The sequence below is a fragment of the Grampus griseus genome (genome assembly GCF_964374135.1).
Source record: "Grampus griseus genome assembly, chromosome: 19".
Lineage (NCBI taxonomy): Eukaryota > Metazoa > Chordata > Mammalia > Artiodactyla > Delphinidae > Grampus > Grampus griseus.
The window spans coordinates 11,264,673-11,280,067 of record NC_139013.1 but is presented as its reverse complement, the minus strand read 5'-3'; the positions used below and the strand labels follow the sequence as shown (position 1 = coordinate 11,280,067).

General features: G+C 54.5%; 1 protein-coding gene across 1 annotated transcript; it reads left to right on the top strand.

Moving 5' to 3' along the window:
* The first annotated feature begins 2,568 nt into the window (after window positions 1-2,568).
* RABAC1 (Rab acceptor 1) lies at window positions 2,569-5,670 on the top strand. Its single transcript, XM_082676621.1, has 5 exons — window positions 2,569-2,734; window positions 3,027-3,239; window positions 3,554-3,651; window positions 5,236-5,337; window positions 5,420-5,670. Exons 1-5 carry the CDS (start codon window positions 2,679-2,681, stop codon window positions 5,506-5,508), a joined length of 558 nt encoding a protein of 185 aa, XP_082532747.1. The 5' UTR covers window positions 2,569-2,678; the 3' UTR covers window positions 5,509-5,670.
* Window positions 5,671-15,395: the final 9,725 nt, after the last annotated feature.

Below are 15,395 nucleotides of genomic sequence, written 5' to 3'. Positions count from 1 at the left end.
CTTAGGGCCCCTTCTCCCACAATCTCTGTTTCAAGGGGCTCCTCCCCCACATTGCCCCTACACCAAGGCCCCTCAGAATCCCCTGATTCAAAGTTCCCGTCCTGCCCCACTCAGAGGGTTCCTCTCCAACAGTGTCCTTGCCTCTGGACTCCACCACCCATGGCCCATGCCTTTTGACACCTCCAGGACTTTGCCTGTTATGTCTTCTGCTCAGAGCACGTACTGGCGGGTTATGAGTGAAATCACTTTTATTCGTGTTCCTATGAGGAAACCCCAAAGCCCTCATAACAAAAGTCAAACCCCAATTTCCCCAGGTCGGCCCTGGAAGAAGGCAGCTGGACCTCTGCTTCCAACTCTCTGCTCCCCAAGATTCATCTTCCTCTTGGGGGCTCTTCTGGTTACCCCTGCTGCTCCCATCACTTTGAACTCAGGCGCTGCTACCCCATTAATGCTCTGGGCTAACTGTGGACTCACAGCCCACCCCCCCCCCCCTTGATTTCCTGAAGCCCAGCTCGACCCAAGTGGGAAGCCTGAACAAGCTTCTACTAAAAGCCTGGGGCTGACAAAGAGGAAGTGAACGGTAACGAGCCAACCTGATCTTCAAAGTATGGCTCATTCGGTTTCAGCTTGGGACCCCCCTGCCACGCGCACACAGGCGGCCTCCCTCCTATTGCTACACCAGCCCCTTCGAGAGGGTCATCTTCCCCACCTTGTGGGGATGCCCTCCAGCAGGCCTCAAAGCCCAAACCCAAAAGGAATGTGATCCTTGGAAGACAAGAGTTGGAGTTAAGAGTCACCTGGATCTCCCAGGTGAGTATTCTCCTTCAGCTCCACCCAACCTTGGAAAATGAGGTCCTCAGTCTGTGTAAGGGAGCCCAGGCTTCCCAATACTTCCACACACATTTCTTGAGGCATGCTGGTGCTCCCTTCTTTCCCACAACTCACTCAGGGGCAGGGGCAAAGACTGAGAGAACTATGGCTGTGAGAGCTAGGGGAAAGAAAGGTCCATGTCTCAGATGCCAGCCACTCTTTGGGACATCCAAGGGGCCAGCAGCCCCTAGTAAGTTACTGCTAAGTTTGAGAAGACTGAACTCTAGAAATAATCATAACAGTCATGATAATGTAGTGGCAATAACATGGACTACCATTTATTGAGCAGTTATAAAATATCAAGACTCTTTCAAGCACTTTACATGGACCATTCAACCCCATCTCAACCCCATGAGTGTGGTACAATTACAGGGACGAACAAAATCGGACTACAGGTTGGATCTGTTTCTTTTACTTTAACCTTTGCTTCTCATTTGCTTTTGTTCACTAAAAGGATACTGTCTATAGGGAACCCTGCCCCTCTGCTTGAATGTTAAACCAAAGTGCCTTTGTTCAGGGAAACATCCTGACCCTGTCCACCTGTGAATGGCTGCAAGAAAGAAGAAATTAACACATCCCCTCCCTGAGGCTGTCCATTCCAGGAGATATCTGCAAGACTTAAGGCCTTTTTACTTCACTTCCTCACCTCCTCCCCTTCTCTGTTCTATAAAAGAAACTGGCATCCAGACCCCAGTCAGAGACACTAGTCCACCATCTTCTCAGTCTGCAGGCTTTCCAAATAAAGTCGCTATTCCTTGCCTCAACACCTCATCTCCTGATTTATTGGCCTGTCCTGCGGCGAGCAGAGCGAGCTTGGACTTGGTAACAGTACCACCAGGATCTTCACTGTCCAGTTGAGGACACCGAGGTTCAGGGAGGTGATGAGGTCAACACAGCCTGAATTTTGACCTCTGACTCCAGAATCCCAGCTCTTTTCGTTATAGCAACTCCGTCTTTTAAAAATTCTCACCCCTTCAATAAAACTAGAAGAAAATAAAATGATAAAATGAAAAAAAACTCAACCCTTTCCTTTCCCCCACTTCCCTCCGTCCTATCCAAAGCAGGGGCATCCCTAGGTCCCTAACCCTAACCCATTCATCCTTGGGAGCCCAAGGGTTGTGGGGGGAGCTTTGCCCCCTATCTTAGATGCACCCCCCTCCAGCAACCATGGCCCCATCACTAGCCTCTTGAAGAAGGAAGAAATAGATTCCCACAAATTCTCTACAGTCTCGCTATTCAAAATGTGGGCCATGGACCAGAAGCATCAACATCACCTAGAAACTTGTTAGAAATGCAAATGAATGGTCTCACCCTAGATCTGCTGAGTCAGAACATCTGCGTGTTTTAGCAAGTGTTTTCTTTTATACCTTCTAGAGTCAGAATGACAGCTCTACACGGCCTCCATCGTACCCTGCACGGGGGAGTACACAACGTTTTCTGCCTTTAGAGCTCCGGCTTCTGACTTTAGAGCTCAGAGCTCGCGTACCGCCCTGACTCCTGACAACCCACCTTTTCCGACTCCACGCGTCCTGCTTCTGAAACTACAACTCCCACAATGCCCAGAGGCGTCACTTTACGCGACTACATCTCCCAAGGTGTTTCGCGAGCCACACCACCATCATGGCGCCCGCTCTCTCCGACATCATCGGGACTACAACTCCCACAATGCTCGGCGGCAAAAACTACCGCCCCCAGACCGGCGCCACGTCCGCTCCCGCTCCGCTGGGTGAGGCCAGGCTCGGGCGGGTCCCGCGGAGTGTGCAGGGCCCTGGGTTCGTTATAGCGGTTCTTTCCCTCATAGCACAGACATGGCGGCCGAGAAGGACCAGCAGAAGGATGCCGAGGTGGAAGGGCTGAGCGCCACGTGAGCAAGCTGGATCTAACCCCCCTGACCGAGACCCGGGAGTCCTGGTCCCCCGCCCCTTCCTCCCTGGGGTCCTAGGAATCCGGGCCTCCAGACACATGAGTCTGGGCCCCTGGTGTCCTCTTCGAGGACTCTGGAGTCTGGGTCCTCAGCCCCTTTCTCCCCGGGGATCCAGGAGTCTGTGACCATATCTTCCCCAGAACCGCGGAGTCCGGCCCCCCTCGGTCCTCTTCTTGCTCGAGAGTCCGGGTTCCATCCCGGTCTATCGCTGACCTGGCCCCGCACCCACCAGGACCCTGCTGCCGAAACTGATTCCGTCCGGCGCGGGCCGTGAGTGGCTGGAGCGGCGCCGTGCTACCATCCGGCCCTGGGGCTCCTTCGTGGACCAGCGGCGCTTCTCGCGGCCCCGCAACGTGGGCGAGCTGTGCCAGCGCCTCGTACGCAACGTGGAGTACTACCAGAGCAACTATGTGTTCGTGTTCCTGGGCCTCATCCTGTACTGTGTGTGAGTGCCTCTCCGGCCCAGCCCCGCGCCCACCATGCTGCCTGGCCCGCACTGGCCGGCCCCGCCCTCAGCATTCGGCCCCTCCTCTCACTGGCCAGGCCCCATCCCCGTGGGGTAGTTCTGCCGGACCTTTTGACCGAAGGGCCAGGTCCCTACTCCCGCATCAGCCTGGCCAGGATTCAGTGTGACCAAATGTGACCTAGACTTCCCCAGCCCCAAGGGCGTAGCCTGTCATCCGCCAGTGTAGAAGGTCAGGACCTCCGTGTCGGGCCCAGTCCCAGCTGCCTGACGCATGCCTCCCTGCCCTCTTCCAGGGCGACATCCCCCATGCTGCTGGTGGCTCTGGCTGTCTTCTTTGGCGCCTGTTACATCCTCTATCTGCGCACGTTGCAGTCCAAGTTTGTGCTGATGGGTGAGAAATCCCCTGCCCTCCTCAAATCCTGGTCTCTTGGAATGCAAGCCTTTGACTCCAAACCTAAGTCCTTGTGAACCCAAGTCTGCCCAAGCCTAGATCTACACTAGATCCCCCAAACTCAATCCCTTAAAGTCTCAGACACACCGGATGCTTCCACCCACTCTCAGCCCCCCAAGTTGCTATTCCCCAAGCCCAGAAGATATCCCAGAACCCACCTCCACCTGCTCCTGTCCCTTAAACCTCCTTCCCTCTCCCTCCTCCCTTACCTCCTGCCAAAGGCATCAGCTGCAGGTACCCACATTGGACACCAGGTGGCGACCTTACACTGGCCTATAGCTGGGCTCCCCTTTCCTGCTTCCTGGGGTGGAAGTGGAAAAATCTTGGGACTTCTCAGAGAGGGAAGCTGAGGCCTGTGGCTCATGTGGTCCCAGACTGGCACCAAGCGCCACTGAGAAGAAAGAGGGGCCTGAGTTCCCAAGTAGGGGAAGCTCAAGGTTTGGAGGGGGTATAAGGGGGAATTGGGATCAGACAAACAGGTAGAGCTAAGACAGAATCCTTCAGAAGCCTGCCAGTTTTGTACATGACAAAGATGGGCTGGGTGGAGGGGCATGTCGGGCAAGCCCAGGGCATGGAGGGAGCGCCTGGGGCATAGACATGACGTGGCTTCAGCCACTGCTGCCATCCCTGGTAAAAAATGACGAAGAACAATGATCCACGGGTTTCCATCCGAGGATACAGAGGACTGACTGTATTGTTTTGTGAAATCATCCAGGGACTTCCCTGGCGGTCCAGTAGTTAAGACTCCAAGCTTCCAATGCAGGGGGCCCAGGTTCCGTCCCTCGTCAGGGAACTAAGATCCCGCATGCCGCACAACACGGCCCCCCACAAAAAAAAACAAAAGAAAGAAAAATCATCCAGTTTCTCGGTCAGCCACAAATCAAATCAAATTCTTGTGGAATAATATGCAGACTCAAAAGATACATCCACGGCCGGGGCTTCCCTGGTGGCGCAGCGGTTGAGAGTCTGCCTGCCGACGCAGGGGACACGGGTTCGTGCCCCGGTCCAGGAAGATCCCACATGCCACGGAGCGGCTGGGCCCGTGAGCCATGGCCGCTGAGCCTGTCCGTCCGGAGCCTGTGCTCCGCAACGCGAGAGGCCACAACAGTGAAAGGCCCGCGTGCCACAAAAAAAAAAAAAAAATACATCCACGGGTCAGACTTGGCCCTTGGGCCACCAGCTGGAGACTCTAGGTCTACGGGAGTGCAGGTTGGAGCAGGAGAGCTGTAGTCTCGGGAAAGGGAGGCTGGGAGCTTCCTAGTAGGAGTGGGGTTGGAGGGTGGCGAGGGGGCTGAGGAAGGCCCCTTGTATTCCCACGGACAGTGGGTGGGGACGTTGGAGACATGGGTGGGGCCCGTGGACTTGGAGGGCCTTGGCACTAGGAGTTTAGATCCTGAGGCTCCCGGACAATCTGGTGTCTTGTGACACCAGATTGGTGGTGGTGGTGGTGGGGCGGGTATCAGGGGTTACTCTGGGAGAGGGCACGAGTATCAGAACAGCTGCCCCAATGCCGTCTGCTCCCAGGCCGAGAGGTGAGCCCAGCCCATCAGTATGCTCTGGCTGGGACCGTCTCCTTTCCCTTCTTCTGGCTGGCTGGCGCAGGCTCCGCCGTCTTCTGGGTCCTGGGTGAGTACAGGGTCTGGGTAGCGCTGTGGGCAGTGGGGGCCAGGTGAGGCAGCCAGGCCCTGAACTGCCCGTCTTCCTGCAGGAGCCACCCTCGTGGTCATCGGCTCCCACGCCGCCTTCCATCAGGTGGAGGCCGTGGACGGCGTGGAGCTGCAAATGGAACCTGTGTGAGGCGGCTTCAAGGACCTGCCAGCCTCCCGGGCCAGCTGCCCTGTCCCCGTTCACCCCCGTCCCGCTCGGCTCTGCAGGTCTGGCCAAAGGCCCCCTTCCCATTACAAGCCCGGGGAGGGACTCCAACTTTGGAAATAAAACTGTTAACAGTTGTTCAGCTAATATTCTCCCAGGGTCTTCTGGGGGTCTGTGCCGGGTGATGCTGGGATCCTGCAGAGGCCAAGAAGGTGGGGAGCGAGTGGGCCACGGGCATGATGGGAGGAGGGTGGTGGACAATAAACAAGATGGATAACAGATATGATAGGACGGCCAGTGATGTCAAGTTCTAAGGAGGAGAAGAGTATGCAGGGGCCCCCGAGACGACCCCCATATTCGGTGATTTGCTAGGAGGACTCAGGACTCAGTATCTAAGTTGTACTCACAGATGTGATTTTTTTTTTTAAGCTAATGAATTGCCACTTACTGGGGCTTTATTTTATTTTATTTTTAATTTATTTATTTTTGGCCACGTTGAGTCTTAGTTGCTGCGCGCGGGCTTTCTCTAGTTGCGGCGAGCGGGGGCTACTCTTCGTTGCGGTGCGCGGGCTTCTCATTGCGGTGGCTTCTCTTGTTGTGGAGCACGGGCTCTAGGCACGTGGGCTTCAGTAGTTGTGGCACGCGGGCTCAGTAGTTGTGGCTCTTGGGCTTAGTTGCTCTGCAGCATGTGGGATCTTCTCGGACCAGGGATCGAACCCCTGTCCCCTGCATTGGCAGACAGATTCTTAACCACTGCACCACCAGGGAAGTCCCCAGATGTGATTTATTATCATGAAAGACTATGAAGCAAAATCAGCAAAGGAAAAAGGCACATGGGGCGAAATCCAGAGGAAACCAGGCACAAGCCGCCCAGAGTCCTCTCCCAGTGGAGTCACCTGGATTGAGTGTAATACCCCCAGCAGTGAAATGTTGTCTTTGGGGAAGCTCATCAGAGACTTAGTACCCAGAAGGAAAGCAGTTGTTCAGAATAAACAACATCGTTTGCACAGACAGTTTAGACACGAGAGCCACTCTTTCAGGGAGTGGTGAAAACCGTGCTGAAACCCAGGTTCCCAGATACCAGCCAAGGGCCACTATGCAAGCAGGCCTCTCTAAGGACAGCAGTCTTGGGCCTACTCTGTTAACTCTTCCTCATAGAGAAAGTTCTGGAAATGAGTTATAGTTTAAAGAAGACCTCCCTGAGATGACGTTGAATGAAGACTTAAATTGAGTGAGGGAGCCGCCGCAGATCTTTTGGAGGAAGAATGTTCTGGACAGAGGAAGCAGCAGGTGCAAAGGCCCAGAGACAGCACTGTACCCGGAGGTTTGAGGAACAGCGAGGAGGCCGGTATGGCTGGAGCAGATGGGGGGGGAGCGGGGGGGGCTTTGGTTTTCCTGAGTGAGGTGAGAGTGACACAATTTGCTTTTCATTGTAACGTGAAGGCTGCTGTGTGGGACTGCTGACAAAAGAGAAATGCACGTGGTAGGGAAAGCACTTGGCAGGTGTGACAGCAAAGTGAGGTGACAGGTAGGGTCTGAAAAGCTGCTTCAGATGGGGCTGGTCTGGAAGCGCTCTCCAAGGAGGTGGCATTTCAGTGAGCTCTGAGGGAGGCGGAGCCAGCCACAGGAAGAGCTGTGGGCCGAGTGGCCTAAGCAGAGGTACAGCCAGTGCCCAGGCCTGGCAGTGCCTTCCCCTGGCCTCCCCAGCTTCGTGTCTCCATCACCAGAACTCACCGGTTTATCGTTCATTCAGCAAGTGTTTATCAGGGGCCCGCTGAGTGCTCAACATTGTTCTGGAATCCTGTCACATACGGTGGCCACCAGCCACATGTCGCTACTGAGTACTTGAAACATGGCTGGTCCAGATTGAGATGTGCTGTGAGGGTAAGATACCCACCAGATTTCAAAGACTTAGTAGGAAAAGGGTGTAAAATATCTCGTTAATAATTGTGTATATTGGTTATGTGTTGGAAGGATAATCTGTTGGATATGCCAGGGTAAATTATTATGTTCACCTTTTTCTTTTACTTTTTAAAATGTAATTCAGTAGAAAACACAGGGGACTTCCCTGGCAGTCCAGTGGTTAGGACTCTGCGCTTCCACGGCAGGGGCCACAGGTTTGATCCCTGGTCAGGGAACTAAGATCCCGCATGCCGCGCGGCACGGCCAGAAAAAAAAAAAAAGAAAGAAAATACAACATTACATCTGTAGCTCATATCCTGTTTCTACTGGACACACTGGCTTAGATGCTGGGGAACCAGCAGTGCCACAAACAGACGTAGGCCCGCATTCATGAGCCAAGCAACAACCAGCAGGAAGCTCTCAGCAAAGCCAATGAAACAGATGAGGCTGGAGGGTAGCTGGGGAAGGAGGGACTCGCTTAGAGTGGAGGGGAAGGAGGGACTCGCTTAGAGTGGAGGGGCAGGGCCTTGCTGAGCAATGAGCAGAAGATTGCCCCTCAGAGGTCTGGGGGAAGAGTATTCCAGCCAGAGGGAACTGCAAGTGCAAAGGCCCTGAGGTAGGACCTGCCCAGTGACAAGGCAACACTGTGGCTGGGGTGAAGGGCGTGACATAGGAGATGACGGTGGGGAGGAAGTCGAAGACCAGATGAGGCAGGACCTGCAAGCCACGGGAAGGCTTTGGATTTTAGCTTAAGGTAATGTGGAACTGTGGAAGGCTGGCTTTTGAGCAGGGGAGGGACAGGGTCAGGTGTGAACGTTGGAAGTATCTCTCTGAGGGACTTCCCTGGCGGTCCAGTGATTGGGACTCCACGCTTCCACGGCAGGAGGCACAGGTTCAATCCCTTATGGGGGAACTAAGATCCTGCAAGCCGTGCCTCACGGGCTAAAAAAAAAAGAAGAAAAAGAAAATCCGTTCGGTGTCGTGTGGGGGATGGGCTGGAAGGAGTGAGACCAGGGAGGATGAGCCAGGTTGGGGAGGATGAGGCAGGGACGTGGAACGGAAAGGACGGACGGGAAGGCAGGTTCAGGAAGATGAGGGTGGGCGCTTGGCGACTGACCTGCGTCGGAGCTGAGTGGGAGAGAGCAGGCAAGGGTGACCCCCGCACTTCTGGCAAAATGGGAACATGAGGGGGCTCAGGTGTCTGGGACCACTCTGTTCCCAGTCACCAGGGGCGCACTTCCAGTGGCTGCCACCAGAGGGCAGAAAAGGGCTTCCTCCAGACCTTCTCCAGGGAGGGAGCCAGGGATGGACTTGTCCTGGCCAAGGAGACCTGGGGTGCCTGAGGAGGAGAGTCTACTCAGAGGCCGGGGTCCCAATCCCAACTTGGGGGTGGCAGAGGGCATTTAGTTTGTTAATCCAGCTGCCAGTATTCCCAGGGGAGACTGCCCTTTGGGGTGGGTGGTCACTCCGTCCAGTTTCCACTGCAGGGCCTGGAGTCAATGTGGTCAGGCTGACTTGTTTGGAGGTGACAGAGGCCGGGGGCCCAAGGACCTGGGACTGAGATCCCTGGGGCAAGGGGTCAGCAGCCTGGGTCTGGGGGTTGGTGGTGGGAGGCTGAGACTCAGGCCAGAGGCCTAACCTGGAGGTGACTAACTCCAGGTCCCTAACTGATGTTGAGACCAGAAGCTTCCATGGGGGTGGGCAGAACGGGGGGGGGCCACCTCCCCCTCTATCCCTTCCTGAATGACCTTGGGGTGGAGAGTTTTGGTTTGGGGAAAGAGAAACTGGGGGCTTGGTGTCTCATCAGGGGACCAAAAGTCTGGTTGTCTATTTTGGTGATAGAGGCTGGGGGTCCAGTTAGCTGGTTGGAGTGACAGATTGGGGCTCTGGCTGTCAACTTCATGATTAAAGAGCCCGTGGGCCCAGGTTTGGGGTGACAGGGACAAGGGATCTACTTGTCCAGTGTAGAGTGACAGAGTCAGGGAGTGCCTGCACCTCATTCGGGGTGTCAGACTGGCCATCTGATTGTCTTGTTTGGGGTGACAGCTTGGAGTCCAGTCTCTGGTTTGGGGTAATAGAAATTGGGGATCTTTTATCAACTTTGAGGTCATTTATCTAGCTTGGGGTGACAGACTGGGATTCCTGAGGACACTGGGAGTCCAGGGCCCTAGTTTGGGACGACAAGGTAGGGTGTCCCCTGGGCTGGAAGCAACCTGATCGGGGTCTGATTGTTTCTTGAGGTGGCAGAGACAGGCAACACTGTCTGGTTGGTGGTGACAGAGCCTGGGCACCCTGTTGTGTAATTTGGGACACCAGAGATTGGGGGGGTTCTCTGCCCAGTGTGAAGTGACAGCAACTAGGAGATTTTTTTTTTTTGGACAACATTTGCTCTTCTTTTTTGGCTGTGCCACGTGGCTTGTGGGATCTCAGTTCCCCAGCCAGGGGTTGAACCCCTGGGCCAAGGCAGTGATAGCACCAAGTCCTAACCGCTAGACCACCAGGGAACTCCCTAGGAGATCATTTTTTTTAGTTTGGAGAATGTCTGCTTGTCCTGTTTGAGGCTGAAAACACTGGGTCTAGTTCTCAGATTTTAAGTGACAGATTTAGGACTCTTTTGTCTGGTTGGGAGTGACAGAGACCGGAGTTGGAGGTGTCAGATGCTGGGGTTCTTGTCAATGTTGGGGTGATGGTGACTAGTCTAGTCTGAGGTGACAGACCGGGGGTCTTATTGTCTAGTTTTCGGTGACCAAGACTGGGCCCTGGAGTTTCCTTAGGGGTATCAGATTTGGCGTCGAATCCTTTTGGGGGTGACAGAATGATAGTCTAGTTGTTAGGTTGAGATATCAAAATCCTGAGGTTTGGGATATCAGATTGAAGTTTCAGTTTCTAGTTTGGAGCAACAGAAATCGGGGGTCTGGTGAACTCCACTGGGGTGTCTGAGACCTGTGGTCTGGTTATTCCCTTTGGGGTGCCAGGAACACAAGGCCGACTGTCTAGCTTGGGGTTATAGAGACCAAGGGACTGGTTATCTAGTTTAGGGTGATGACACTGGGGTTGGGGTGCTGGTCTGGGCTGAAAGACATTGGGGTGACCATCTGGCGAGTTTGAAGAAGCAGACAGTACAGGTCTGGTTGCCTAGTTCGGGTGACAGACCGACTGGGCTCCTGTTTGGCCTGGGAAGCAGAGACCAGGGATGCCGCTGTCATGAGATTTCAGAGGACCGTGGGGTGTCTTTGTTTAGTGTGCAGGGCCAGAGCCTGGGGGTCCAGGTGTCTAGTCTGGGACATCAGAATTGAGGGTTCATGTGTCTAGATTGAAGTGGCAGAGACCAGAGGTTCTGGGATTCAGGACCCGGCTTGGGGTGACAGAGACTAGGAGGTTAGTTGTCTAGTTTGTGCTGACAGAGATTAGCGATCGGTTGTCCAGTTTGGGATGAAACGACTAGAGCTCTGGGGTCTCATTTAGGGTGACGTAGAATGGGAGTTTGCTCGTCTAGTGTGGCATGAGCGGGAGCAGGGGTCTGGTGGTCCAGTTTAGGATGACAGACTGGAGTTTGATTGACAAGGTGAAGGCTACACAGGCTGTGGGGTCAGGTCTCTAGTTTGAAGTGACATTTATGTACCCAGGTGCCCAAAGTGGAGTGACAGAGCCTAGAGGTACCGTTGTCTTGTTTTTGGGGGGAGGGGCAAAGACTGGGTCCCAGGGCATACTTGGGGTGTCAGAGACTGCGGGTTTGGTTGTATCCCTTTGTGGGGAAAACACTGGGTCCCAGGGGCATTCAGTTGACACACTCTGGAGGTCTGGTTGCCTAGTTTTGTGGGACAGAGACTAGGGTTCTGAGTGTATTTGGAGTGACAGACTAGGGACATGGTTGTCTGGTTTTCAGAGGACAGAGGCCATGGTCCCAGGGTGTACTGGGGGTGACAGAATGGGGGTCTGGTGGTCTAGTTCTGGAGATCAGAGACTGAGGTCCCAGAGTATGTTTGGGGAGACAGAGACCGGGGTCTGGTTGTCAGGTTTGCTTGGATATTGACTGGGATCTCAGAGAGGATTTGGGGTGGCAGAGATTGAAGTCTGTCTGGTTTTGTGGAACAAGGACGCAGGTCCCAGAGCATGCCTGGGGTGACAGAGCTTGGGGTCTGGTTCTAATTTCGTGTGACGGAGACTGAGGTCCCAGGGAGCATTTGGGATGACAAAGCCGGCTACGTGGTCGTCTGTTTTGTAGGACTGAGAGACTGACATCCCAGGATGTTTTGGGGGTGACAGGCTGGTTAAGACCAGAGGTTGGTGGTATGGTCCGAGTGGGGGATTGGGTGCTCAGCTTGTTAACTGGTGGAGAGAGTTTGAGTGCTGGTTGTTTAGTTTGATGTTGCAAACTTTTTTTAAAAAGTTAATTAAATTGTTTTGGCTGCACCGGGTCTTTGTTGCAGCACGAGGGCTCTTCGTTGCGGTGCGTGGGCTCTAGAGCGCGTGGGCTCAGTAGTTGCAGTGCACGGGTTTAGCTGTGGCATGTGGGATCTTAGCCCCACGACCGGGGATCGAACCCGTGCCCCCTGCACTGGGAGCGCAGAGTCTTAACCACTGGACCACCAGGCAAGTCCCTGATGTTGCAGACTTTATTCATCCATTGTCATGTTTGGGGTGACAGAGACTATAGGTCTAGTTGCCCAGATGGGGTGACAGAAACTGTTGGTCTTGTTTTCTAATTTGGGGTGATAAGGACTGGAGTCTTTTGTCCAGTTTGGATTGACATTAATTGGGGTTCAGTTGTCCATTTGGGGGAGACAGGTACTGGGATCAGTTGTCTAGTTTGAGGTGATAAGACCAGGTGTCCAAGGTGACATGGCTGGGGGGATACCATCTCTCAGTTCCAGGTGACAGAGACTACCTGTCCCTGGGTCTGGAGCCAATTCATGTGAACAATGGTTCAGTTTAGGGTGACAGAAACTGTGTGAGGCCAGTCATCTACTTTGGGATGATAGAGTTGGGGTTTCACAATCTATTTGGGGGTGATGGGATGGGGTAACCGAGATTGGGGGTGTTGGTGAATAGTTGGAAAGAATTTTTTTTAAGTCTTTACCGAGTTTGTTACAATGTTGCTTCTGTTTTAGTTTTTTGGCCCTGAGGCATGTGGGATCTTAGCTCCCCGACCAGGGATTGAACCCGCACCCCCTGCATTGGAAGGTGAAGTCTTAACCTCTGGGCCACCAGGGAAGTCCCCCTATTGGAAGGAATTGAGATGGGGAACTAGCTTGCCTCCTTTGGATGACAGAGACCAAGAGTACCTTGTTGGGGTGTCAGAGACTAGAGTTCTGCTAGTCTACTTTGGGATGACAGATGGGGGCTCAGTTGTCTAGTCTGGGGAGGTACAAACTGGGGACCCAGTGGCCCAATTTGAGATGACACACGCCATCGTGGAGATTGGTTACATTTTCATACTAAGGGTCTGGTGCTCTGTTTGGGGTGGTGTGCCCAGGGGTGTGGGGACCTGGTTTCACATGTCAGAGATTAGGGTCCAGGGCCTAGTCTGGGGCATTAGGCCAGGAATCTGTGTAGAGGGTGGCAACACGGGGGCCAGCTGTGTAGCTTGGGGCACAGAGACTGGGGTTGTGGTTGTGCCCTTTGGTAAGACGGAAGATCACCAGTTTGTCATTCCAGTCCTGTAGTTTGGGGTGCAGAGCCTGGGGACGCAGTGCCTTCCAAATGCTGAGTCTCAGTGTGCTGGCACCTGAGCGTTCCTGGGGTGACTGAGTCAGGGGTCTCCTGGGCCCAGGCGTGGGGTCCCTGGACCAGTGTGGATTTCTGAGTAAGCGTGGCCTTGGTGTGGAGCCCCGTTTGGGGGTTACAGAAGCTGGGAGTCTGGGCTTCTGGAACCTGAGAGGTCAGGACCCCAGGGCCCAGGATCCACTTGAGGGGTGCTTGATTGGGTTTGGGGACATCTGTGTCACAAAGGGCCAAGGGCTTTCAAGGCTGGGATATCTCAACACGTGGGCGTGGAGGTGATGGACACTGGGACAGAGACACCCAGCGTGGGGAGGACAGGGCCCGAATGCAGGTCTGAGGCGGGGGGGTGGGGTCTCTGAGGCTGGGGCACAGTGGGCTGTGGGCCTTTCTGGCTCGGGGGGGTTCAGCTGCCTTAGTCTTAGTCAAACACAACAGGGCCCTGAGGATCAAAGTCTAAATTGGGGCACATGGTTATGGTGGCCAAGTGCATTGTCGCAGGTGATGAAAACTGGGGACCCAGGTCCCTACTTGGGGGGGATACTGAATTTGGGGTGACCGGCGTCCCTCCTGCCGAGTTCTGGTGCTCGTGAGCCCACGTTCCTGATTTGGGTGCCTAAAGCCAGGCTCTAGATCTGCGACAGTGCAGACTTACATGGGGGCTGGAGGGGGCCACGGAGGCCTGCATCAGTGCTGACAGCGGGGGCCCAGCTGGTGACACAGGAGGGGCCTCCTGGGGTGCTTCCCGTGTCAAGCCTGTTTGAGTCCGGAGACTCAGCTGCGCAGTTGAGAGCGACTGGTCTGGGGTTTAGCGGTGACCACACTTGGCAGCCCACATGCTCATTTTGGGGTCCTGTTGATGACCTTAGAGCGGACTGCAGTTTGGGGCTCGCTGAGCCTGGGTGTCCCACACCGTGGTTTGGGGGTATCTGACACTGGGAGGCTAGATGCCGAGCTTGTGGGTGACTAGCCGTGGGGTTCAGATGCTCTTCTGAGAGAGACTCGCTGTGGCTTTACCGACTGCGGGGCCTTGAAGGTAAACTTAGGGGGGAGACTGTGGTCTGCATTCTAATTTGAGGATTAAGGCTGGGGCCCTAAATGCTAAATTCGAGGTGACTTACCCTGGTGTCCAGATAGGAGGTTCTGGGGCTGGGGGACCCAGAGCCCTAGTCTGGGGATAGCTGAGGCAAGCTACTCAGATGTCTAGTTTAGGGGGGGCCTCATATGGGCTGCCCAGATGCTGAGGTTGAGATGACCAACGGGGAGTCCTAATGCCAGTTTGGGATGACGGCTGGAGCCCAGGTGTCAAGTTTGGCAGTGACCCCCTCAGTCACCTGCAGTTGACTGTGTCTTCAGATGCCTCCCTGGGGGCTGGGGGTGGCTGTCATCCTTGGACTTCCCTGGCGGTCTAGTGGTTAAGGCTCTGCACTTCCGCCGCAGGGGGTGTGGGTTTGATTTCTGGTGGGAACTAGGATCCTGCATGCCGCTCGGCGCGGTCCAAAAAAACAAAAAAGAAGCCTAGTTTTGGGGGGCATTTAAGAGGGGGGGACTAGCTGTCTCGTTGGGGATTATTAAGAGTTCCTAATACATACAGTTTGGGGTTCACTGAGCCTCAAGGCCTAGTTGCCAAGGTTTGAGGCGACTGTCACTGGGCTTCCTTGTACCTGGTTTAGGGGTGATGGAGTTTGGCGTTGCCTAGTATGGGGGTGTCTGAGGCTAATCACCCAGGTACCTAGTTAAGGGTTGACTGACACGGCGGCTTAGAGCTTGGAGGGCCTAGATGCCTGGTTTAGGGGTGGCTTAATGGGGGTGGGTCTCAATACCTAGTTCGGGGTGAACTAACCTCAGGGCCCAGATGCTGAGTTTAGGGTTTGCCAACTAGAGGGGCTCTAATGCTTACTTCATTTGGGAGGTGCTGAGACCAGGGGCCCAGCTGCCTATTTTTGAGGTGTCTCAAAGTCAGGTGTCTGAGAGACTGTGGCGGTGGAGAGGTCGGAGGTTCCTGCCCATGGAGTTTCCTGCTACTTATTTTAATGGTGACAGTGGCTATGAATCCATGTACACGTTTTTGGGCTGAATGAGCCTCGGGGCCTAGTTAACAAATTTGGGGGTGACTGTGGGTCCCTGGTGTCGCGATGGTGGGTAATTGGGCTGAGATCCAGAAGTTTGATCTGGGGAATAGAGGCTAGTTTGGGGCACCTGACTGTGGGGTTCACATCCCTAGTTTGGGGGGTCACTGAGTGGAGGGA